The 26,059-nt window shown below is 41.5% G+C and overlaps 1 protein-coding gene across 3 annotated transcripts in view; it reads right to left on the bottom strand.

Moving 5' to 3' along the window:
- Pex1 (peroxisomal biogenesis factor 1) overlaps positions 1-26,029 on the bottom strand; it is a 39,894-nt gene extending 13,865 nt beyond the window's left edge. For 2 of the 3 annotated variants that reach the window (XM_057768159.1, XM_057768167.1), the window contains exons 1-15: positions 25,885-26,029; positions 22,363-22,506; positions 19,083-19,166; positions 18,621-18,735; positions 17,757-18,523; positions 16,259-16,378; positions 14,948-15,071; positions 14,277-14,386; positions 13,225-13,307; positions 12,067-12,199; positions 8,322-8,418; positions 6,433-6,603; positions 4,611-4,765; positions 577-766; positions 123-289 (exon numbers count right to left, since the gene is read on the bottom strand). In XM_057768159.1, the coding sequence (XP_057624142.1) occupies positions 123-289; positions 577-766; positions 4,611-4,765; positions 6,433-6,603; positions 8,322-8,418; positions 12,067-12,199; positions 13,225-13,307; positions 14,277-14,386; positions 14,948-15,071; positions 16,259-16,378; positions 17,757-18,523; positions 18,621-18,735; positions 19,083-19,166; positions 22,363-22,506; positions 25,885-26,013 (2,589 nt within the window). In that variant the 5' untranslated portion in view covers positions 26,014-26,029. Of the gene's footprint in view, positions 1-122; positions 290-576; positions 767-4,610; positions 4,766-6,432; positions 6,604-8,321; positions 8,419-12,066; positions 12,200-13,224; positions 13,308-14,276; positions 14,387-14,947; positions 15,072-16,258; positions 16,379-17,756; positions 18,524-18,620; positions 18,736-18,976; positions 19,167-22,362; positions 22,507-25,884 lie in introns of those variants that run through there. The other variant, XM_057768176.1, reaches the window with a different exon arrangement.
- Between the last annotated feature and the right edge of the window lie 30 nt (positions 26,030-26,059).

Below are 26,059 nucleotides of genomic sequence, written 5' to 3'. Positions count from 1 at the left end.
TTTGGTAACTCAGTGAATCCTTGTCAGTCAAATGGGAATTGTATAAGCTAACAAAGCCACAGTCCGTGGTTTAGGTTTCTTCTGGCCATTAGTACTTGGTGTGTGTATGTGTTTTGCCTTACCTTGGCTGGTAACTGGATAGTATCCACGAGTATCTGCCGAACTTCATGTAATCCACCAACCTTGTCCCAGCCCAGGTCTCTAGGTTTATGCAGGTTGACATTTCTCAGAGAAACAGGAAGAAATCCATGGAGAGCCTTTTGGAAGTCTGATGTTGTTAAAGTCAATTCTGTTTAAAAATAAACAAAAGCTTTTAAAAAATTTTTTTTAGATAATATCTCACTAGGCAGCCCTAGCTAGCCTCAAACTCACAGATATCAGCCTGCCTCTGCTCCTACATGAAAGATTAAAGACATGCACCTCCAAGCCCAATTCATTTTTAAAATGTTCTGTGATGCTGGCTGGAAATGCCAGACTTCTACTTAAATACTATATGAAGCAGAATATATGTGATTCTTGCTCTGCTACGACAACATCTCCAAAACAGAAGGAAGTTCAGGGACTGATGTAAGATACCTTCCCTGGTGGAGACACGCTGGCAAGAGAGATGGGAGTGTATGGCTCGGTCCACGAGAACAGTAAAATCTCGAGCCACAAACCCTTCAGTTTCTTTAGCTATGTGCTTCAGGTTAAAGTCAGGAGACTTGTTTATATTGAATCCCAGTTTATTTTTCACGACATTATGCAGAATCTCACATCTTTGTTCCTTAAGAAAAAAACAGAAAATTCAGATTATTAATTTTTCAGTGGTACAGTTCACTAGTTATATGTCGTTTAGCAATGGGAATATGATCAGAGAAATGCCTCACCAGGTAGCTTCATCATTATCAAAACATCATAGAGTGCATTTACACAAACTGAGATGGCATAGACTTCTAACCCTCACACAACACGGCCAGTCCTCTGTTGTGCCACGGGTACCCTGGCAGGTAGCTCTGTCCACTCAGCATATACAGTTCTTGGCTGCCTTCACATAGCGTGAGGAGGTGCTCTCACGCCATAGTTGTCAGACATAGTTCTTTAATTGCTGAAGCCAACAGCGAATTAGATATCAGGGTTGGGTCCAGGCCTTTCTTACAAAATCATAATTAAACTTTTTGCTTCTGCCATAATCCTATCAGAGGGTTATATTTCTGTGTCTGGTCTAAAATTATACGTCAAGCATTTCTTCAGTAAATTAACTAAAAACCAAACTGATACAAGACAGCCATTTCTTTCTCCAATAAGGAGTATTTTAGCTAACATCTATTTCTTAGGAGGTTTTTTTGGTTTGGATTTTGCTATAACATTTTAGAAATTTTTTAGGCCCATCAAAATCCCAGCAAAATTCTTCAAAGACCTCAAAAGAATAGTACTCAACTTCATATGAAAAAGCAAAAAACCCAGGATAGTCAAAACAATCCTGTGCAATAAAAGAATTTCTGGAGGCATCACAATCCCTGACTTCAAACTACTACAGAGCTACAGTACTGGAAACAGCCTGGTATTGGCATAAGAACAGACAGGAAGACCAATGGAACTGAATAGAAGACCCAGATATCAATCCACACATCTTTGAACACCTGATCTTTGATAAAGAAGCAAAAAATATCAAAAGGAAAAAAGAAAGAATATTTAACAAGTGGTGCTGGCATAACTGGATATCAACATGTAGAAAAATGAAAATAGACCCATATCTATCACCATGCACAAAACTCAAGTCCAAATAGATCAAAGACCTCAACATAAAGTCAACCACACTGAACCTCATAGAAGATAAAGTGGGAAGTACACTTGAACGCATTGGCACAGGAGACCACTTTCTAAATATAACCCCAGTAGCACAGACACTGAGAATAATAATTAATAAATGGGACTTCCTGAAACTGAAAAGCTTCTGTAAAGCAAAGGACACGGTCAGCAAGACAAAACAGTAGCCTACAGAATGGGAAAAGATCTTCACCAACCCCACATCAGACAAAGATCTGATCTCCAAAATATACAAAGAATTCAAGAAATTAGACACAAAAAGATCACATAATCCAATTTTTTAAAAAAATGGAGTACAGACCTAAAAAGAGAACTCTCAACAGAGGAATCTAAAATGGCTGAAAGACACTTAAGGAAATGTTCAACATCCTTTTTTTTTTTTTTTCTGGTTTTTCGAGACAGGGTTTCTCTGTGGTTTTAGAGCCTGTCCTGGAACTAGCTCTTGTAGACCAGGCTGGTCTCGAACTCACAGAGATCCACCTGCTTCTGCCTCCCGAGTGCTGGGATTAAAGGCGTGCGCCACCACCGCCCGGCCTCAACATCCTTAGTCATTAGGAAAATGCAAATCAAAATAACTCTGAGATTTTACCTTACATCTTACATCTGTAAGAATGGCCAGGATCAAAAACACTGATGACAACTTATGCTGGAGAGGTTGTGGAGAAAAAGGAACACTTCTGCATTGCTGGTGGGAATGCAGGCTGGTACAACCACTTTGGATGTCAGTGTGGCAATTTCTCAGAAAATTAGGAAACAACCTTCCTCAAGACCCAGTAATACCACTTTTGGGTATATATCCAAAGGATGCTCAATTGTGCCACAAGGACATATGCTCAGCTATGTTCATAGCAGCTTTGTTTGTCATAGGCAGAACCTGGAAACAACCTAAATTTCCCTCGACCAAAGAATGGATAAGGAAAATGTGGTACATTTACACAATGGAGAAAAAAATAACGACACCTTGAATTTTACAGGAAAATGGATGGAGCTAAAAAACATTATTTTTAGTGAGGTAACCCAGACCCAGAAAGACAGTTATCACATGTACTCACTCATAGGTGGTTTTTAAACATAAAGCAAAGAAAGCCAGCCTACAAATCATAATCCCAGAGAACTTAGACAACAGTGAGGACACTAAGAGAGACTCACATAGATCTAATCTACATGGGAAGTAGAAAGTAGAAAAAGACAAGATCTCCTGAGTAAACTGGGAGCATGGGGACCTTGGGGGAGGGCTGAAGCGGGGAGGGGAGAGGGAGAGGAGCAGAGAAAAATGTAGAGCTCAATAAATATCAATAAAATAAAATAATAAAAAAGAAAACAAAAAAGAAATGGGTTAGAAACTCTATAACATTTCTAAAAACATATTCAAAAACCAATGTACAGGACAGTTTTATGTCCAATTGACACAAGCTAGAGTCTTCAGATAAGGAGCCTAGAAAAACCAGTTTACAAACCCAGAGAACTAGACAACAAAGAGGACCCTAAGAGAGACATAAATGGATCTAATCTACATGGGAAGTAGAAAAAGACAAGATCTCCTGAGTAAACTGGGAGTGTGGGTATCATGGGAGAGGGCAGAAGGGGAGGGGAGAGGAGAAAAACATATAGCTCAATAAAATCAGTAAAAAAGAGATGTCTATTAAGGTGGATAACATCTTATTAAAATGATTTTGAAGTATCTGTTTAAAATGATGACACATTCAAAATAAAATACTAGAACACTTACAAAAAAAGGAGCCTGGGTTAAGAAAATGCTCCCTAGCTGTAGGAAGTCTGCTGGGCATTTTCTTAACCAGCAATTGATGAGGGAGAGTCCAGCCCACAGTGAATGGTGCTGGTGCTGGGCTGGTGGTCCTGGGTTCTATATGAAAGCAGGAGAACGCCATGGAGAGCAAGCCACCAGCAGCATCCTCCATGTTCTCCGCATCAGCTCTTCGTCCAGATTCGTGCCCTGCTTGAGTTCCTGCACTCACTGCTTTTGAAGATGAACTGTCATAAGAACTGTGAGTGAAAAAACCCTGTCCTCCCCAAGCTGCTTTTTGGTCACAGTGTTTCCTCACAGCAACGGTGACACTAACTAAGACACCAATAGCACTATCCTTTCTTTTCATTTTTGGTGCTAAGTACTGAACCCAGGGCTCTTGCACATGCTAGGCAAGCTCTTTACCACTGAGCTCAGCCCTCTGTGACGCAGAATAACAGTTAAATGGCAAAGAGTCTAAGCACTTAAGATAGACACTGTGTGAGAATCTTAAATAAGATTCCTAAGTGTCTCCATCCTGAGCACACGCCCTTCTTTGTATGGTCACTACATGCTTGTAAGCTTAAGGGTCCAAAGGGGGTAGAGATGGTTTATCAAATTAAAAGATGCCTACATCTCATTTCACCCTCATTCAGAAGAAATACTGACTTCAAGAAAGCCATTTCCTTAGCAAGTCCCTAGCATCTCCAATGAGTATAAATTCTAATCTGTGCTCAAAACTGCACATGTTGCTTAAATATCTACACAATCTCCTAGAAGCAGTAACTTTTAAAATAAAAGCAATTTTGAAGAAATTAACACAGCTCAAGGGCTGGAGAGATGGCTCAGTGGTTAAGAGCACTGGCTTCTCTTTCAGAGGACCCAGGTTCAATTCCCAGTGCCCACATGGCAGCTCACAACTGTCTGTAACTTCAGTTCCAGAAGTTCTGATACCCTCATGCAGACACACATGCAGTCAAGACACCAATGTACATAAAATAATAATAATAATAAAAAAAAGAACACAGCTCAAAACCATTTCCAGGTCTCAGGTTACCTGATTAGGAGGCTGGATGCGCTGGATACACTGAAATGTGTGCACTCCTTGAGCAGAAACAAGTGAGGAATGGAGGGAGTGCTGGAACTGGCTCGTGGCGATGAGCGCAACCAAACTTCCCATAGAAACAAACTCTTTGATAATATCGTTCAAAGCTAGATTGAAGTAATACGGCATAAAGCAAAGGGGAAAGTGTGAAAATTTAAAGCTGTATATTGATTAAAATACTAATAACCTAATGTTAAGACCAAATAGCTCCTTCATGGCTTTTACAAACTTTATTTATTTATTTTTGATTTTTCGAGACAGGGTTTCTCTGTGGGTTTGGGACCTGTCCTAGAACTAGCTCCTGGAGAGACGGCTTAGTTGTTAAAGGCTAGGCTCATAACCAAAAACAAAAATTTTAATTCTATACATGCAGTGATCTGTTGAATCAAACGGAAGTATAGAAGGTTCTGTAAACTCAGGACATGTCTACTGAGGCTCTGTATGCCTCCATCTTATAAAGCAAATTAATCAAAAATAGGCATCTCAGTGAATATTCTAGAAGGGTGATTAGTGTCCATACTAGTAACCAATCCTGGTTACTTAGAATAGGCATGATGCTTCTAGTATTTCCTGGATTTCTTTCTATTCAAGGCTTGGCTAAGTTTGAGGACCTGAGAACTGAAACAAGCATTAGTAACATAAACACCTCTGAGTCCTGATCCAGAGATCTACAGCCTTCCTGTATAGAGACTAACAGAGCAGTGTCTAGGAGTTTGCCAATAGGAGGTTCTACAGGAGATACAGAACTCAAACTTTGGGATAAACACCAGTTAATCTAATGCAAGACACTCTTATTTATATTTTGTGTTTGCTTCAGCCCTTCAGAGCCTTGAGGCAATGCTGTCACACTCTAAGCTACACTCAGCGGAGGATTTTTCAGTGTTCTGTAATCTCTTGTACCGCGGCACCTCACCCTGTGAACTATACTCCATTGCTGCCTATTAATTCTCACCTTTCCATTAAAACTCGACTCAGTTACCAGCGTCCCTGGAACCGTTCCATGCCATGCTGCAGCTCACCTCACCCTCACTCTGGGTTAGGTGCTTACAACACACACTGCACATTTTCCCAGGGCAGTCATCTCGCCACCTCTAGTCGATGGACCTGGCTCCAGTTACTTATCTCTGTCACTTTCCATTTGCTGACTTACAGAACCAGGAGATTCCCACTGTTCACCTAAGGAAGCCCTCTTCCAGAAACAGCACTCTATACAGCATCCACCATTCTGCACTGAAATTGCTTCCTTTCCTCCCCTTGACTTTGAGAATGGTGAATAAAGTAAGTGTTCAACGTGCATCTGTTAATGAAAGAGAAGCAAGAGTAAGTCTGCAGCTGAATGACGTCCAGCAAGTGCAGTGGAGTGGAGACAGCCAGCCATGAGGTCACAGGATCTTCACTACTCTTGCTTTGCCATTCCTAACAGAGTTGAAGAACACTACCAGGCAGTCAAAGAAACACACAGTGAGCATTACCTTATTTCCTCAAAACGGTAGATTTACGGCCAGTGACATGGCTTAGCAGGTAGTCATGTGCCACCAATCCTGACAACCTTACTTCAATCTCCAGGATGCACGTGGAGGAAGGAGAGAAGAGACTCCTAAAAACTGTCCTCTGACCTTTACATGTAATACTCAGGCACACGGGCCACCCCAACAAATGCATAAGTACTAAATAAATAAAACTAATTAAAAATGTAAAAAAATAGATTTACCATTAAAACGAAAAATGTTGACTGACAGAGAAAAAGCTCCCAGATCAGTAGGAGACGCATTACCATGTGCGAGTCGCTGGTTCTGCACTGCTTCAGGGCTGTGCTCCTGTTCTGGGACAGTGGGCAGTCCAGCAATGACGTCTAGGTCGTCCAGCAGAACGACAGAGGGCTGCCTCCAGGCCGCCTCCGAGAAAGCCACCTCCAGGACTTTCTGTATGCTTTCAAGCCTTTTTCCTACACACAGAAGATGTATCAGTGTTATTTCAGGGATCAAAAGTTCATGTTCCTCTTGAAAGTAATAGAAGAACTCAATTATCTATAAAAATTAAATCCATGTTTTATTAATATACCAATCAAAAACTTGTTAATTATCAGCACATTCAACTCCTAAGTCTCCAAGGGCTCAAAGTGCCAAACCGTACCACAAAGGAAAGAAACGCACCGCTCCGACTCTGGTCTGTGCGCACTCAGTCTCACTCCAGAGTTTCAGGTGGCTTATCATTGTGGAACACCAGAGTAGAAGTCAAGATCTGAGTCAAACCCTAGCAGTTGCCTGGAGACCCCGAAAGTGCTAGAATTGAAGGACACATTTGGCTCCAGGTTTGTTACAGGTGTGGTACACAGTTTTAATTTCCAGAAGACAGAAAGTTTATAGTCTATAAGCTAATGCAAAGGTTCCCTGATACTTAGCTCTAAGTTACTTTTTATTCATGGGGCTTCAACCAGGATTAAAACTTTCTTTATAGCAAGTGAAGAATTGAGTTTTCAAAGCCATCTTTATCTTGCTTTAAAATATTTATTTTTATTTATCTTCTGAGAATTTCCTATGTCCATACAATGGGATTTCCTATTTTCTTATTATGCATGGTAAAAACATGAGCTACACAGATGAGCTGGGAGCCAGGTATTAGTGGAAACCCAGAAGGAAGCTAATCATTGATGGAGGAGTTACTTTCATTTAATAAAGAAACTGCCTTGGCCCATTTATAGGCCAGCCCTTAGGTGGGTGGAGTAAACAGACAGAATGCTGGGAGAAAGAAGCCGAGTGAGTGAGTCGCCATGATTCTCCCATTCCAGATAGACGCAGGTTAAGATCTTTCCTGGTAAGCCAGCTCGTGGTACTACACAGAATATTAGAAATGGGTTAGATCAATATGTAAGAGCTAGCCAATAAGAGGCTGGAACTAATGGGCCAGGCAGTGTTCAAAAGAATACAGTTTCCATGTAATTATTTCAGGGTATAAGTAAGCCATGTGGGCGGCCGGGTGCCGGGGACGCAGGCCCGCCGCTCCTATTACAACAGATCATTCAAAGAGAAACTGCTCTAACCTCTCGTTCTAACTGAACAGTTCATAATGTAAATGTTAGAAATGTTAAAAACACACAAGTGGTACAAGACCAATGGCAATTCTTTTCGCTGTCATCCAAAGCTACCTACTTACCCTCCCAGGCATGAACCACACAAGTTTTCCATAGCAATTAAAGACCAAGAACAAATACAGATTGAATAGAGTATACTCTAAACCCCTGGAGTGACATTTGTTGGTGTTTCCAAGAACAGTCTATAGTACTTTTCACTTTAAAAAAAATCCCTTCCATCAAATTGTCTAATAGAGTTTTAGGGATTTTATCACAAACATCAGAAAGCTGAAGACTTCAACTTTCTAAGGATTTCTTGGTTTTCCAAAATAGGGTTTCTCTGTGTAGCCCTGGCTGTCCTGGAACTGCCTCTGTAGACCAGGCTGGTCTCAAACTCAGAGATCTGCCTGCCTCTGCCTCCCGGGTGCTAGGGTTAAAGGTGTGCACCACCATGCCTAGCTTCCAAATTTCTAAGGATTTTCAATAACTAAATGACAAATATGAGTTTAAAAGTACATAACTATTTCTACTAATAGCATTAATAATACATTCCTGTCTACAGAAGGTGGATTATGTTGAATGCTCACTCCTACCTCGTAACGCTTTGCAGTCAACTATCTCCACATGAGCGTCCAGTATGTCGCAGGCTTCCTTACAGATCGCTTTGGCTAGTGTTGATTTTCCACTCCCCTGGAAAACAATTGCTTCATCAGACTCTCAGTAAATTTAATTACAGAAGTAGCTCCTGTCATTGCAATAGTCACCAGGATTCAGCCTCGTCTCCTGGAAAGGAAACACCAACCCAACTGTAGTGTGTGATTGATTCTGTGCTACTGAAATCTGGCTCTTCTTTTATTCTGTTAATGTGCAGAGACAGAAACACACCCATTTCTACACTTGCTGGTGAATACAACTGCTAACATTTAATTAAATCCAATTGAAAATACTTTATTGTTACAAGATATGACTAATACATAAATGAAATAAATTTGAAATAGATATTTTCATTTAATCACTATGATTTCAATGAGAAAAGTAGATCACTAATAATATAGATACTATTATATTAGTAGATACTAACAAATATCTTGTACTATGTAATTTTAATCGATTTACAGCCATTACTGTGACTACCAATTAACACGGAGAAGAACCTTCAGACACTTTGTGCCTGTGATGGGCACGTTTTACAAGATGAGGTCTTATTATGTTGGCCAATATAGCCTTGAATATAAGAGCCTCCTGCCCCAGACTTTGGAGTGACTGAGATTACTGGATACAGCACAGTCCTTGAGAGACAAGTCAGCTGCCAGGATTGGATACTTTGATACAAGAACAAAGAACTCGACACTGGCTTACAGTCAATGAGCATTTTATGTTCAAATACAAGCTTTTGTCTTATTAGAAAATAAGATGTAAAAATAAAACAGAAATTATACAAATTACACTTAGTACAGAAAGGCGAGAAGAGCTAGGGCAATCCTCCCACCGTAAAGTGATTGTCTTAACACCCTTCAATCTTCTCAGCACTCTGTATTTTCACAAACTTATAAAAACAGAACTAAAATGTTAATCAAGTCTTATAATTTTACTTAAGCTGTTTAAGAAGTTACTTCTCAGCCATATCTTTAGTCTCAGCACTGCAGAGGCAAAGGCAGTGGATCTATGGGAGTTCGAAGCCAGCCTGGTCCACAGAGCAAATTTCAGGACAGCCAGGACCGCACAGAGAAACCCTGCCTTAAAAAAATAAAAAATTGACAAACAAAAGCAAAAATGCAAACAAAAGTTACTTCTTTAAGCTTTATATTTACGGTCCTCCCTATTTGCCACCATCAAGTCGAATGTTTAGTGATCTGTGCGTATGTCCGAGGAGAGGCAAAATTACGACCTCAGAAGGGAGCACATGTCTACAGTGTCCTTGAGCACAGCCGAACCAGAGATTTTATAGGTCTTTCACTACCAGCTTCTTCCTTCAATCTGTTATCTCTTCTTCCAGCTGTTGTTGCTCCCAAGTCCAACAATGTATCAATTCAAGTACTTTGTTCTGATTACTAGCAAAAACCAGCAAAATTTGATGTAAAAAACCTAAAATTTGGAGGTACTCAACAAATATGTACTATCATCATTATCTTTCATAGAATTAAACCACATTTAAATGTTTTGGTTTTTTGAAACAGGTTTCTGTGTAGCTTTGTTTGTCTCAGAACTCACTCTGTAGCCCAGGTTGTCCTCAGACTCACAGAGATCCACTGGCCTTTGTCTCCTGAGTGCTGGGGATTAAAGGTGTGTGCCACCACTGCAAGCCCACACATAAACATTAGGGGTGCTGCACTGCGGAGCAGACACATCATCACCACTCACCCAGAGGGCCTTTTCTTCAAGTTCAGAGTAATTCATACTTGTACAGCACTTCTCATGTACGTCTCCTCTCCCTTAAGGGAGGTTGACCCAATATACACAGATGAGAAACAAAATTTAAAATTTAAAATTTAGCTGGGTGGTGGTGGTGCACATCTTTAATATCAGCACTCAGGAGGCAGAGGTAGACAGATCTCTGTGAGTTCAAGGCTAACCTGGCTGACAAGAGCTAGTTCCAGGACAGCTAGGACTTTTATACAGAGAAATCCTGCCTTAAATAAATAAATAAATAAATAAAAACTTAATAAGTACATTACAAGATGACACATAAACCCAGGACCTCTTACTGACTGTCCTATTCTAGGAAGAACTTCAAAAGACTGCTTTCAGAGATGGCGGGATAAAACTTTCTAAAAATAAATATTCTACCATGGTGATGTTGGCATTTAAAAATGACAAAGACGGGCTGGAGAGATGGTTCAGTGCTTAAGAGCTGCTCTACCTGAAGTCCCGAGTTCAATTTCCAGCATCCCCAAGGTGACTCACAACCATCTACAGTGGGCTCTAATGCCCTCTTCTGGCATGCATGCATACATGGAGATAGAGCACTCACATACATAAAATAAATAAAAGTCTTCATAAAATGACAAAGAATGGTTCCTATGTTTAAGTAAGATAGGAGAAAGAAACTGGACTAGTAATAAGAGACAGTTATTAAAATGTAGTGAAGGGAAAGTCTCTTAACTTCAAAATTCTATAATTATAAAAGCAATGTGGTCTGAGTGTGGTGGCACATGCCTTTAATCCCAGCACTCAGGAGGGAAAGGTAAGTGGATCTCTGTGAGTTCGAGGCCAGCAGAGTCTACAGAGTGAGTTCCAGGACAATCAAAGATACAGAGAGAAACACTGTCTCAAAAAACTTAAAAACAAATACACAAACAAAACACACAACACTGTGGGATTTTTAGATTGTTTTTTTAAGATTATGTGTAAGACTGACTTTTTTTAAGTGTGTGTGTGTGTGTACACGAGTGTAGGAGCCTGTGGAGATGAAAAGAGGGTAAAAGCTGGAGTCACAGGTGATTGTGAGCCACCCAGCATGGGTGCTGGGAACCCAACTCCAGCCCTCTACAAATGCAGTAAACACTTTGACCAATGAAACATCTCTCCAATGCACAGTCTGTGGGTCTTTGAGCACGGACAGTAACCACAGCACTAGCAGAGAAGAAGACAATAAGCCTCTTTAAGAGGTAAGGGATCTCAAGATACATGACCCATGGCAGGAAACAGGGCAGCACACCAGAGCCTGCAGAAACCTAGAACTAAAGGGGAAGAAGAGCAAATAGCTTAATGTTCACAAATTGGACATCAAAAAAGAACTGAATTGGATCTCCAAAAACCATCAGCTGCTTGTCAATCAAGGTGCTGCAGACAACCTAAGTAGTTCTGTAGTCGTTAAGAATACGGTATTTGTCATTTAAAAGTTTTGTAGTAAAGACTTTCCAGGCTTGGATGGGTTTGCTGCAGATCTTACCAAGCATTTAAAGAAGGAATGAAAGCCAACTTTACATTTTCCTCACAAAAAGGAGGGAAACACCCGACAGCTCATCATGAGCCCGACTGAATACACCGACAGTAAAACCAGACAAACGCTGCACACCAATGTGTCCCAGAAACACAGATAAAAAAATCAAACAGAATGGTAGGAAGCACACATCACCACAGCCCAATGATACTTCATCAAAAAAATACCAATATTTTCAACAGCCTCATCAAAAACCTACACACCAAGCCATAGAATGTTATCGATCGACACAGAAGAGGGTGCAAGGGGGTATGTGAACTCAGGACATCCCTAATACCTAACAAGGTACCCACCCTTCCATGTATTAAAAGTTCTTCAAAATACATAAGCAAAACCCAAGGAGATGAGAGTGGAGCACTTCTGTCTGTAGAAAGGGGCACGTCTGGGCCAAATACCTTTCCTCCAGTGATCAAAACAGCACCATTCCTAAGTCCTGCGACGAGGGAGATCAGCTGCCGAGACAAAGGGCGTCCCAAGAGGCTGTGAGTGATGTGCTCCATGGCGGATATACCTAAGGAATTCACTCCACTGTAAAACACAAAAGTTCCTAAGTGACAAAGGCCACAGCAAGGTAGAGCCTTAGCTAGAAAAGGCTGAAGCTTTCCTTCCTGGGCAAGTTAGCCATATTAAGGGCACAAAGTCTTAGAAGGGCTAATACTGTATATGATGTGTAGTTTTTAAACATTAGTCTAACGTCTGCAGCGTGTGCAGTAACCACAGCTTTGTTCTAAAGGTCATTTATTGGCTCTCCTAACACACCTAAGCACTCCCCATTCCCAAATAACCTTTAGTCCGGTCACTAATATTATCTGTCATGAACAGGTGCTGCAGAAGGGCTTATCGGGACAGTCAAAGCTCTTGCTCCTCTGAAACCTCCGCCTTCACGTGTCACATACAAACACTGAACCCACACTATTTCTTGATTTCTACCATGATTTTATTCTAAAAACAAAAGTGGAGCAAAAACACCAGAAAGTGGAATCCAAAGAGATTTGACTTCATAGTAACGCATACTGTTGAGCTAACCCTCTTTAAGGTTTCATTTTCTCACATCTCGTGTAAGCTAACACGTCCAAGGCTGCTAGTCTGAGCATATAAATAAAGAAACCGATCTTTTTCAGATTTGATCTTCTGAAAAGATTAGAAAATATACAAAAAATCCTAATTATTACAGCAAAAAGTGAAGGAATAACTTAATTTGAAATATTTCTCACCACTCAATACTTTAGATTTAGCTATTAAAATACTTTTATTTGTTTTGATAACTACTGTTTTGGTCAAGTAAAATGGTCAGATAGGTGGTATTTGGTTAACTTTTTTTTTCTCACAAGTCAATTCTCAAAGCAGAACCTCTAATAAAACCAGCTACCTAAACGAGGTACATTTTTAACCCATGTATGAGGACAGATATAATCCTTGAAAATTATCTCCTAATGTATAAGAAAGATTTTTCATTGGCATTCCTGGTCACTGTAACATGTGCACAAAGAAGCCTGCCAGAGGGAGAATCCAAAGCAGTCTGTAAACATACTGATTCGGCCATAACCTCTTACCCCAGAGAGTTCAGCTTTAAAAAGGGAAGAAGAAAGTCAATTTCCTCACTGTTTTCTTCTCTTATCATAGGCTCTAGAAGGACCTACAGCAGCAAGGAAAAGTCAGTTTTACACTTCAAAGTTATGCCTTTTGCTTGTTTCCTGAGTCCCAGAGAAAAAAATCACCGACTCTGTTCCATCAGAGAAAGTAGGTGCTGTGCCCGACAACCTCTGACAAGGTGGTCCGTATGGAGCACAGACATCGCAGACAGCAGCGGAGAGACAGAGCTGTCTGGTGACACTCCACACATGTGTATTCTTTCATTTGTGTTATAATTAATATCTCCACAATTCTTACATCCGCAAACCACTGAAATTCTGAACAACTCGCCCAGTTTCAGTCACAGCAGCAAACAGAAGTAGAACACAATACTCTAAAAACACAAGAACTAAGGCACCGCTGCAAGAAACGTGGGGCGATATTTGTGAAGCATAGAGAATGTTAACAACTATCAAAATAACATAAGTAGTAGGTTAAAATATTAATTTACAAAAATTTAAATTATTATTTGTGTGCACACCTCAACAAGGAGGTGGCTCATGTACACACGTGGAGGTCAGAAGACAACTCTGGTGTGTACGTGCACACTACAAAGAGGAGGTGGCTTCAGAGGTGTTGCCTCTCTCCTCCACCAAACGGTAAACACATGGTTCCCTGGGACTGAACTCAAGTCTTGTATGCAAACACCCATTGAGCCATCTCACTGGCCCCAAAATAAGAACTTTTAAAATCAATCCTCTAAAACTAAATCTTTGTTTAATACACAGAACCATGATCTGTTTACCAGTTTACACAATCAACAGTAATTCTGAAACTTAAGTATGTTTAACTGATGCTTACATTTAGGATAAATCAATAATTTATAGAGTAAAATATTTAAAATCAAGTTATTCCTTATTCTTCTCATGTGGTTTCTAAAGCAGTTCTGGATGTACGCTTCCGGACAGAAGCTCACACTTTATTAGTCACAGAAACAACATTGCTTTATTACACATCAACAGAATGTCATTACTTGTATTGAGATCTTCTGAAGCAGAATGGCACTCAACACAAACACAGTCTCTCCTTTTTCCTTTTCTTTTTCCTGAGAATGAACTATACTCAGATTGAACTCTTTCAACCCTATTAAGAAGAAAGGAATAAATGGAGAGTTAGAACTGAAACTGAGAGGAAATAATTTGATTTGAAATATCGAGCATATTTAAATTAAAGACATTCTTTTTTTTTATTTTTTTGGTTTTTCGAGACAGGATTTCTCTGTAGCTTTGGAGCTTGTCCTGGAACTCCCTTTGTAGCCCAGGCTGGCCTCGAACTCACAGAGATCCGCCTGCCTCTGCCTCCCGAGTGCTGGGATTAAAGGCGTGAGCCACCACCACCCAGCCTTAAAGACATTCTTTAACACATATAATACTGTTATGTTTCACTGTTCACATGTGACATAAGTTGAAAAAGCAAAAAATTTTTCTAGCTAGCCACGTGAGGCGGCACACGCCTTTAATCCCAGTACTTGGGAAGCAGTGGCAGGCAGATTTCTGTGAGTTCGAGGCCTGCCTGGTCTTCATAGTAAGTTCCAGGACAACCATGACTACACAGAGAAACCCTGTCTTGAAAAACCAAAACAAAACGAAAAACTTAGATGTTATAGTCATTTCAATAGGAAAAAAAAATAACACTTTTACGCACCATTTTTAATTCTCAGCTTAATATATTCTTCCTTTGATACTATCAAAGGAAGCATGGTGGTAGCTGACTGCTGTAGCCATGACGAGAACACAGCTTTGACATCGTCTTCACTCACATCTTTAGGCTGCCAGAGAAAAGGACAGAAGAGTGACCAAGGACTTAACATGTCTTCCTAACAGAATGCAAATCTTACCAAATCTACATGCAGATGTGTGATCTGATGTGAGGGTAAGTGTGAGCTGATGTGAGGGTGAGGGTGACCTGATGTGAGCTGATGTGAGGGTGAGTGTGAGCTGTTGTGAGGGTGAGTGTGAGCTAATGTGAGGGTGAGTATGAGCTGATGTGAGGGTGAGTGTGAGCTGATGTGAGGGTGAGTGTGAGCTGATGTGAGGGTGAGTGTGAGCTGATGTGAGGGTGAGTGTGATGTGATGTGAGGGTGAGTGTGTGATCTGATGTGAGGGTGAGTGTGATTGGTCTGATGTGAGGGTGAGTGTGACCTGATGCGAGGGTGAGTGTGACCTGATGTGAACGTGAGTGTGACCTGATGTGAACGTGAGTGTGATCTGATGTGAGGGCGAGTGTGTGACCTGATGTGAAGGTGAGTATGATTGGTCTGATGTGAGGGTGAGTGTGATTGGTTTGATGTGAGGGTGAGTGTGACCTGATGTGAGGGTGAGTGTGACCTGATGTGAGGGTGAGTGTGATCTGATGTGAGGGTGAGTGTGTGATCTGATGTGAGGGTGAGTGTGACCTGATGTGAGGGTGAGTGTGACCTGATGTGAGGGTGAGTGTGACCTGATGTGAGGGTGAGTGTGACCTGATGTGAGGGTGAGTGTGACCTGATGTGAGGGTGAGTGTGACCTGATGTGAGGGTGTGTGTATATATGTGTGTGATGAAATATTATCCACTAGATTACAGAATGAAGTTCTGATGCATGCTACAATATGGAAGGACCTTGAAAACATTATGTGAATGAAATAAGTCAATACATAGGACAAACCCCACTTCTCCACAATATCAAGAAGTAACTATCTCACAGACAGAACATGGACTGCAGCTGCCCGCAGGGTGGGAGTCACTGTCTAACGGTACAAAGTTTCTGTCTGTGGCAATAGAAACACTTTGGAAATGGTAGTGGAAGCATCATTATGAATATAGTTAATGCTGCAGAACTGTTCCCTGGAAAATGGTTAAAATGCCACGTTTTGAGACTTTTAACAATAAAACAGAAGTACATTATTATTAATGAACAATGAGAAACCTCATAACATCCACAAAGGAATTTTGATACAACATATATTTGAACTCACTAAATTCTCTCTAGGTTGTAATTTCAGAGATCTTGGGATTTTAGGGGTGGTTTCCAGTGGAGTTATCCTGACTACAGCATGTACTTCTATATTTAGTCTCTTCCTCAGGTCATCTGGGATCTGCAATTTAAAAATAAATAGTAAGAACATAAATGTTCAAAGACCGATTCAAGTATTTCACAGTCTAAATACTGATATTACTTTCTCCAAGGAAAAGTCATCACACAATCATAACACAGTAACAGGATAGTTGTTTTGGCCTTTCGGCTGCTTTAATAGAAATACTATGTACTGGGCGCTTACAAACAACAGAGGCGCATTACTGTTTTATGAACCAGCAGAGCTGGTGCTGGTGAGGCTCTCCTCATGGCCAAGTGTGTGACGACACTCTGGCTGTGTTTTCCCCGGCAGAAGGGGAGAAGGAGGCCGAGTGGGCATCTCTCATAAGGACACCAGTTGCACTCAAGGCTTCAGCCTTATTACTTCCTGGCCTCCCGAAGACCTCATCTCCTGACACTGTAACCCGTGGGAAGAACTCTGACATATTGGTTCTGGGGAGATGTAAGCATGAAGACTGTAGCAACAGTGTGCAATCATTTCACAAGTCTTTGTGTGTAAAACTTGAAAGCCAACTGGAAAAGCTGGAGTAGTTAAAGCTAATCACAGACAACCTGCCAAGGTACAATTCAATCCAAAATGTAAATGGTAGAATTCATCACCCCCATTAATAAAATAACTAAACTTAGATTATAGGAATGATCACACATTACGCTAATGACAACTTTTGCATATATTAAATTGTACACTTTAAATTTCATCTCGAAAGTTCTTTAACAAATCTTTCAAGATTTTTTTTATGTGTGTGTTCTGCCTGTATGTATGTCTATAGTTTACATGCAAGCCTGGTATATGGAACCAGAGGGTATGGGATGCCCTGGAACTGGAGTCACAGATGCTTGTGAGCCACCACATGGGAGCTGGGAATCAAACCTGGGTCCTCTGCAAAAGCAACAGTAGTCTTAAGCAACTCTCCAGCACCCCCAAAATTCTCATCTCAAAAGATATTAATAAGCACTAAAAGATAAAAGAGGGGTCTCCTAGGAAAGCCGCGGGCCCCACAGGCTGGGGAAGGGCTGCTACCGTTAAGGCTGCTCACTGGAAGTTTGACCACGCTCCAGTGAGCATATGGGTGACACAAACTGGATTTGATATTTTCTTTTCTTTTTTTTTTCTGTTTTGGGGAGGTCACATGGGTTGGGGGTGAACCTGGCAGGACTGGGAAATGAATGTGATTGGGGTGAATTACATGAAATTTTCAAATAATCAACAAAAATGTTATGTTAAAAAAAATGGGGGGGGGTTGGAGACATTGCTCCTCCACAGACTTATAGAGACTCTCTCTCATTATGTTGGTTGTAATTTACATATATTATTCTAATCAAATCTTGAGGAAGATTAAGTGACAAGTTTCTCCCCAGATTATAAGGCTCATACTAACCCAGACTTTCCCAAGGTGAAGAGGCTCTACACTCTTGGTGAACTTTGTAGCGTTCTTCAACTCCTCAAGTCCATTCCAGACTACCTTCAACACACGGGCCTCGCCAGCTTCCTCGGTGTGCTCGGAGCCGATCTGTTTATGATCTGGTAACTCTGACTGGTGCTTCTCTTTTTCAGGCAACAGGACACTCGTCTTTGTTTTGCCTTGCTGTTGTTTTGGAGAGCACAGCTTAACTAGTTTTCCATAGGTCACAGTAAAGCTTGGCTCCATATCAAAATATTCTTGGTCCCATGGAAACACATGAATGGTGCAATGGTTGTGAAACACAGAGGTAGTTGGTGTGGCATGTGCACTAGGAGGCTGAACTTTGCACACTCTGAAAACATTGTCTACAGGAATAACCTGTGACTGCATGGTTTTGAAAGCACTCATTTCCAGTGAACCCCAGGATGCCACTTGCTTGCTGTCTGGCCCAAAAGAAAACATGCTTCCTAGCATAGTCCACCAGTGTGGTTTCCACGATGAGCCACTGGGAACTTCTGGGTCTATTTCATTGGACACAGTGATGCCCTCCGTGTTCATATGAAGTTGCTTGGTTTGCAATTCTTTTGATGTTCCTTTCTGTTCCTGTCCATAACTATGAAATTGTCCAGGTACATCTCCTGTTTTTGGAAATGTGTTCTCTTTGGCTTGGCGTGTCTTTGGCCGAATGAGGAGTTCGGTGTTAGTTTCTAGCCTTCCATAAGGGGCAGCTGGCATCAGAGCAACTGCACAGAAAACAGAGACATTAGTACTTGTTGACTTCTACTTTGGACTTGGTACTCTAATGTGGAAAATGATAGCAAATATTACAATAGCACCTACCAATTTGGATAAATATGTAAGTCTGCTGGTCAACCCAGATGGGAACAATGGCATTAGGAAAAACTATTCGAATTTGATCTAGAAGATGCTGTTCAAGAGAAATGGCATGCAGCTCCTAGGACCAACAGAGAAAAAGGTCAAATCAGGCTGCGTCTGGACCATTCCATACCTGGTATAGAAGTTCCCACTCATTTCATTTTAAAGTTTATTGTTATATTTAAAGTATACATGACACTATGGGACACATATGGAAGATCCAACATCTCAGTTATCCTTTTGTTGTTTGGTTTCTGTGTCAAAAGAAGTTAAAGCCTACTTATTTAGAATTAATCCCAAATACTACACGAGAGTCTCACCTGTGGTTCTCATATTACACACTAGATTTCTACCGAGTCATTGCCACAATTCAGACTAACCCAGGATATCTACTGGTGCTGAGAAGGTAGCAGAGGTTTTCTTTACCAGTATTTCCCAGTCATCCTCTGAAAGGGGCTCCACCTCAACCTGTTGGCAAGACACCACATGGGAGCACGGCCTGAGAAACACCTGGAGAAGTCAGAAGTGCAAGATTATTATTCTAAGATTTTTCTGTATCGCTAGAAAATAAGTTCTCTCTGGTAAGATACCGCTGGTAAGATACCGTCGCACTGTCTCTGTATGTCTGTCTTTCTGTCTTCCTTTCCCCTCTCCCATGTCTCACATGACTCATATTAAATACGTAACATTCTTAGATAGGCCTTGATATACTCAATATTTTAGGAAAAACTTTCACAATGAACAACAGAACAAAGGAACACCCAGCACAACATGTTTGCAAAAATAATGATAATTCCTAGAAAGAGGTGTAAGAGTCAGGTGAGATACTATGTGCCTGTAATTCTAGCTATTCTGGACGCTGAGGCAGGAGAATCTTCAATTCAAGGCCATCTTTGGCAATATAGTCAGATCTACCAAAAAAGGAAGAAGAGGACCTGAAGTGATGGCTCAGGGGTTAAGAATACCAGTTGCTTTTCTAGCGGACCCAGATTCAATTCCCAGCACCCATATGGTACCTCCCAACTATCTGAAGGAGATCTGATGCCCTCTTCTGGCCTCTATGGCCCTGCACACAGGTAAAGACATACATGCAAACAAATCACCCAGAAACACTAACGGGGGCTGTATAGATGGATCAGTAGCTAAGATTACTTATTGTTCCTCAAAAAAACCCAGGTTTGAGTCCCAGAATCCACATGGTGGTCAAAAACATCTGTAACTCCAGTTCCAAGGGATCCAATGTCTTCTTTTGACCTCTGCAGGCCTCAGGCATCCAAATGGTGCACAGTCATACAAGCAGACAAAAAAAAAAAACCCATACACAAACAAACTTTCAAATGATTTTTAATTGAAAAAAAGGAGGGCTGGTACGGTGTCTCAGCAAGGCACTTGACACATGGGATGAATCTGAATATGCAAGGCACCCCTGTAGCCAGGAGGCCGCTACTACTCTGCCTAGCAAGGTGGCTCTTGGCTCCTATTCTGTGGGAATCTTCGTAGTACTACTACAAAACAGAGTGTGTAGAAAAGCAGACACACACCATGTAGAAGCAATGAAAATGAAAAACAATCAGGGCAATTTATAGTTCTAGCGAAGGTACCAGAATCCATCGTAGTAAGCTGATGCTGTCCACAGAGCTGTCCTACTGAGTGTGCTATGAAATCATGGGCAAAGACAGGCTGACACACAGGTCACCAGTGACATCTAAGGGCATTTCAGGTGACAAATATAAGATTCTAAGGGTTGGGGAGACAGCTTGGTCTGTAAAGTGCTTGAGGGCCTGAGTTTGAACTCACAGCACTCACATAAAAGCAGTCATGAGAAATGGTTCCTACAGTCCCAGCACGGAGGAGGCAGAGAGGTGGCTCCTTGAGACTTGCCAGCGGCCAGTCTAGAATTATCAAGCTCAGTGCAGTGAAAGAGCCTGTTTCAACAGATAAGGCAGGAAGGCTGGAGAGACCTCAGCACTTAGGAGCAGATACTGCTCTCCCAGACAATCACGGCAGGTGGCCCACAGTCAATTGCAACTCTAGTTCCCGGGGAACTGACTTTTTCTTCTGGCCTCTGTGGGTACGTACACTAACACGCATATACCATCACTTGGACATATAATTTTAAAAAATCCTTAAAATTTAAAAAAGAAACCAAGGTAGAGAGCAATTCAAGAAAAGAGCTGACGTCGCCTTCTGACCTCCACACGCATGTGCACCTCTCAACCTCCCTCCACTAAACAAAGTGAAATTCTAGCACAAGTTTAAGGCACACAAAAGCCTACTGCAGGCTTATGGGCCTCTCATGAGTGACCATTTTAATTATCAACAGCATGCATAAATAAAATGTTCATGGATGAGTTCAGAGTCAGTTTTTTAAAAAGGTGTAGCACTCTCAGATTGTGTCGTGAGAAACTGGTAACAGAGGGCAAACCGGCCCCATTCACGGAGACTTAAGTGTGCTGACACCTCCAGACACAGGGCGTCCACCTTTGACACCCAAGCTACTGATGTTTCAAGAAAGTACAAAAGCAGCTCCAGAAGAGCAAGACACTGGAGCCTTAGGGGCTAGCCAGGCTCTATCTGTTCCTGCCCATGATGTACAACCAACTGCGGAGATAAATGATGGGGAAAAACCCTGCATCTATATTAAACACTCTTTCTTGGCAGTGTTCCTAAACAAGAAAAGTATTTACACAGCGCTGACACTGAATTAGGTATTCTAAGTCTCTAGAGCTGACTTAGATCATACAGGACGGCATGCACATGGGACATGCAAATACCACGCCATAAGGATGTGAACATCTAAAGACCTTGGCATTATTCATGTGTGCTCACAGAAGCAACCCCAGCTTACATCCAGAGAAGACTGGACATAGAAAGGTATATAAGATAAGATTACAGGAAATACATGTCAGCTTTTTCTTTTAATCCTCAAGGCAGTTGGATGTCAACAAAGAGTAACATGCATTCTGAGGTTGGGTTGAGAGAGGGGGGAATAATGAAATTTTTACTTTCAATCAAATTTTAAGTGAATATTTAAATTGAATATTTAAAATTCTTAGAATAAGCTGATGAACATACTATAACAAAAATAGACACAAATCACTATGTTTGGGGTCTACAGTAAGCACAGACATTCAGGGGCAACACAGAAGTGGAAAAGACTTTTCTCTGTTGAACTGATATTTTCAACCAAGTAAGATCATGAAAGGTTAAAAGTTAGGGATCTTGGTACAAACTTACAATCTCAGTAGGATCAACAAGTTCAGAGGTCACTCCCAGCTACACGGTGTCATGCTGCAGCACTTGAGTCCTCTCACTGGGAGATGGACTCCTACAAGCTTTACTCTGACCTCTGCAAGCACACCTCTGGACCTCCTCCCCGGCCTACCACCCTTAACCCCCATCCGACCACACACATGTACACACAAAATAAATAATAAAATTGTGACAAAACAAAAATGAAGTTCTAAAACAGGAAGAAAAACCAATAACTCAAAAAAGGAAAATAATTTTACAAAAACGGACTGGGAAATGAGCAGTTAGAATACAGAGCCAAGCAGGAGACACATTCAAGATAAGACGAACAAAATACAGTTAGTTAGCCTGAGCATCCCAGCCTGCTCATCATAGCACATGAATTCACACACCCTCAGTGTCTGAGCGTTAGGACGCCACATCAAAGGAGGTCACGGCCGCCAGCTGTGCTCACCTGATCCCCACTGCAGAGTCCAAGTTTCTGACCGACCTGTCTACTGATTTCAGCCACATTTTCACTTTGATCACTGAAATGTCTGCCTTCCACCCAGCTCAGGTAGGTGGGCTGGTGATCCCAGGTTACTTCTATAGCTTGATTCTATTTATCCCAACAATAGGAAAGAAAAAGGGGTTAGTTTTTATGATACTCTCCCCAGATTCTGACAAGCAACCAAAAACAGTGCTGTAGACAGCCAACTACTCTTTATTCACTTTTATCATGGAAAAAAAAACCTATGACCATCTGGAACATCCACTAGTGGTGACGCTGGGCTCAAAGCCTAGAGTCTAATAGTCTCAATGGCCTAATTTAAGCAATTCAGAGTTCAAAATACCACAGGGAGCTGATAACTTACACATATTTTCAGTATGTATGTGTTTAAATAATTTAAAAAGAAAATAACATACATTCAGGCAAAATGTTCATACACATAATAAAATAAAAATTTTAAAATATATGACAACAAGCCGGGCGGTGGTGGCGCACGCCTTTAATCCCAGCACTCGGGAGGCAGAGGCAGGCAGATCTCTGTGAGTTTGAGGCCAGCCTGGTCTACAAGAGCTAGTTCCAGGACAGGAACCAAAAAGCTACAGAGAAACCCTGTCTCGAAAATCCAAAAAAAAAAAAAAAAAAAAAAAGAAAAAAAAAAGAAAAAATATATAACAACACAATTTAGAGTTATGAAACACCAATCAGCTGCAATATTTAATCTCTTACTGATCAATGAATTCATTTAAAAAGTAATAAACACACAAAATAAAAGTACAAAAATTAAAAAAGGTAAAATATGAAGACAGGTCTGTGTTCCTAGAGGGAATTATTATTAGTTGTTTCTTGTACTTCCTTCCTGAGATGTTTTATTACGTACTTTTTAAATGACTTTTAAAGTTGATAGAACTGCCTGCGCATGTTAGTACATGCCTTTAATCCCAGTACATGGGAGGCAGAAGCAGGCTGACTCTATGAGTTCGAGGCCAGCCTAGTCTGCATAGTGAGCTCCAGGCTAGCCAAGACTACACAGTAAGACAGTAATTCTCAAAAAGAAAAGCAAAACAAACAAATAAATAAATAAAGGTCATAAAACTATAAGAACATATAATTTTAAACGGGCTGGAGAGATGGCTCAGTGGTTAAGAGTGCTGTGGTACTTCTACCTATGTGGATCCAGCTCTGTGCTCTCCCGGCCTCCACAAATATCCTCACATGTGACAGACAGACAAATATACACACAATTAAAAATAAATCCTTAATAGGCTCCAAAACCACAGAGAAACCCTGTCTTGAAAAACCAAAAATAAATAAATAAATAAATAAATCCTTAAAATTAAAAATATATTAGAATAACAAAACATGAAGATAATGTACTATGTGAGCTCAGGGCTGAGAATTGAGACCAGTGTCCTCCATGGCTACAGAAGTGCACTTCCAGGGCTGGTACTGCACGTCTGTGACTCTAGCAACCGGGAGGCTGAGGCAGAAGGGTTGTGATTCAAGGTCAAATTGGGTTACACAGTGAGATTCTGTCTCTGAAAAAAAATTACACTCGTTCGAGGAATTGTGAGAAATATGTGCACTTGGAAGGAAAGAAATTCCTTTCACAAAAACACAACACTATGAACAATTTTGTGTGCTCTGCTAACGCTTTTCAGTCAGTGATTCATGCGTTTGTATATCATGGGCAAGATTTACAGGCTTTACCCTTTTACTACTGCATCACGAGCATTTCTACATATTTACCCCTCCTTAGTAAAAAGCCAGCATGCTGAAGACTTGTTATCTCAGGAAGCTTAATGTTATTAAATTCATTTCTCTAAGTCAAAATAAATCCAAACCTTAAAATGGCAAACACCAGCCAGGCTGTGGTGGCACAGGCCTTTAATACCAGCACTCGGGAGGCAGAGGCAGGTAGATCTCTGTGAGTTCGAGGCCAGCCTGGTCTCCAAGAGCTAGTTCCAGGACAGGCTCTAAAGCTACAGAGAAACCCTGTCTCGGGGAAAAAAGGCGAACATCAAACTCTTATTTACACTAAATTTCAGTACTTTATCTTTCTTTTAACAATACCAATTGCAAAGAATACTAGAGTCCCTTCTGAGGCAAGATGGCACCCAAATGCTCTTTAATAAACTTGTATACACAAGAAAGTCACCAATAGCCAGTCCTCAGGGTTCAGGAGGCCGGCAGATCTCTGAGTTCAAGGCTGAGCTAGCCTGGTCTACAGAACAAGCTCCAGGACAGTCAGAACGACAGAGAGAAACCCTGTCTTGGAGAAAGTCACTGTGTAACCTTTAGTTGCATAATTTTCTCACAATTTCCAAACAATGATCCAACTGTTTTTGCTGACAGAGATCATTCAACTAAACACAATTTGGTAAAGGAAAATAAAGCCCCAGTTTGAAGTCAAAAGTCCTAGGTCATTACGTAGGTTATAAGGCAGAGGTCAAGGACTTTTGTTATGGGGTTTCATAAGCTCAGCAACTCAGTCCCCTTATTTCATAGGAAATCTTTAAAACCAGTGACACTGCAGGAGGAAATATGAATTTTGAAATATCCAAAACATCGACGAGGCCCCTGCCCTCCAAAGGAGAAAAAAAGAAAAAATCAACCTGAGCAAACAAGAAAGACATCTCAATCATTTTATTTGGCCAAAATGTAGTTACTAGTCAGGTGGTGGTGGCTCATGTCTTTAATCCCAGCACTAGGGAGGCAGAGGCAGGTGGATCTCTATGAGTTTGAGGGCAACCTGGTCTACAGAGTGAGTTCCAGGTCAGCCAAGGGCTGTTACACAGAGAAACTCTGTCTCAAAAAGACAAAGGGGTAATGAGACAAGCTGGAACTTGTGTGATTGATTTCTTTCCCCCACAAGGAAAACAAATCAGACATTTAAAAACTGTCTATTTGGTGAACACACTCAAACCAGAGAACCTATCTGCACTCACTCTTTGTTAAGAAAACCTGGATGCTGTATTTCTGCAGATGGTTATAACGTTGAAACACCATAATGACAGCATCCAGACAGTGATAGTTCAGGCAGATCCACTTGAATCCTGGTTACCGCGTGAAGGTGTGAGGTGGGAACAATTCCATCGCCTGCTCTTCCCTTCCCTGCACACCCTTGCAGTGTTCAAAGCCCTCCTAAGCAGGGAGCGCTGTCACCTTATTAACCTTCTGCATAAATTGGCAACCTCGTAATCTACAAATCAAGTCTGCCACTCGAGGCCTCTATGGCAGCACTGGCAACTCGCTGGTAGGACAATCCTCTAATAACCATGGAAGAGCTCTCTAGAGCTTTTCAACCTAGAGTTAGAACTGCTTCCGAACGCCAAGGCAGAACCCGAGCATATTCAGTTTGGTTTGAGCCAGCTAAAGAGGCGGACTAGGAAATCCTAGCCGCGGTGCGGGTGGTGCCGCCACCTCACGCCGGGCCCGCAGCGGGGCTCGGCGGGGAAGGTGTCAGCCGACCCCACACGAGCGCGTTACCTGCAGCAGGTACAGCTGGGCCACGAGGCGCCGCGGCAGATGGAGGAAGCAGTCCCGAGCGTTCGTGAAGGCCACCGTCACTACCGCCCCGCCAGACCCCGCACCCGCCAAACGCTCGCTGCTCCACATCGTCCCGGCGCAACTCCCCCAGCCCACCCCAGGCAGAGTCCGCCCC

Source organism: Chionomys nivalis, chromosome 1 (genome assembly GCF_950005125.1).
Source record: "Chionomys nivalis chromosome 1, mChiNiv1.1, whole genome shotgun sequence".
NCBI lineage: Eukaryota > Metazoa > Chordata > Mammalia > Rodentia > Cricetidae > Chionomys > Chionomys nivalis.
The sequence above is the reverse complement of the archived record's forward strand: the minus strand, read 5'-3'. Positions and strand labels throughout refer to the sequence as shown.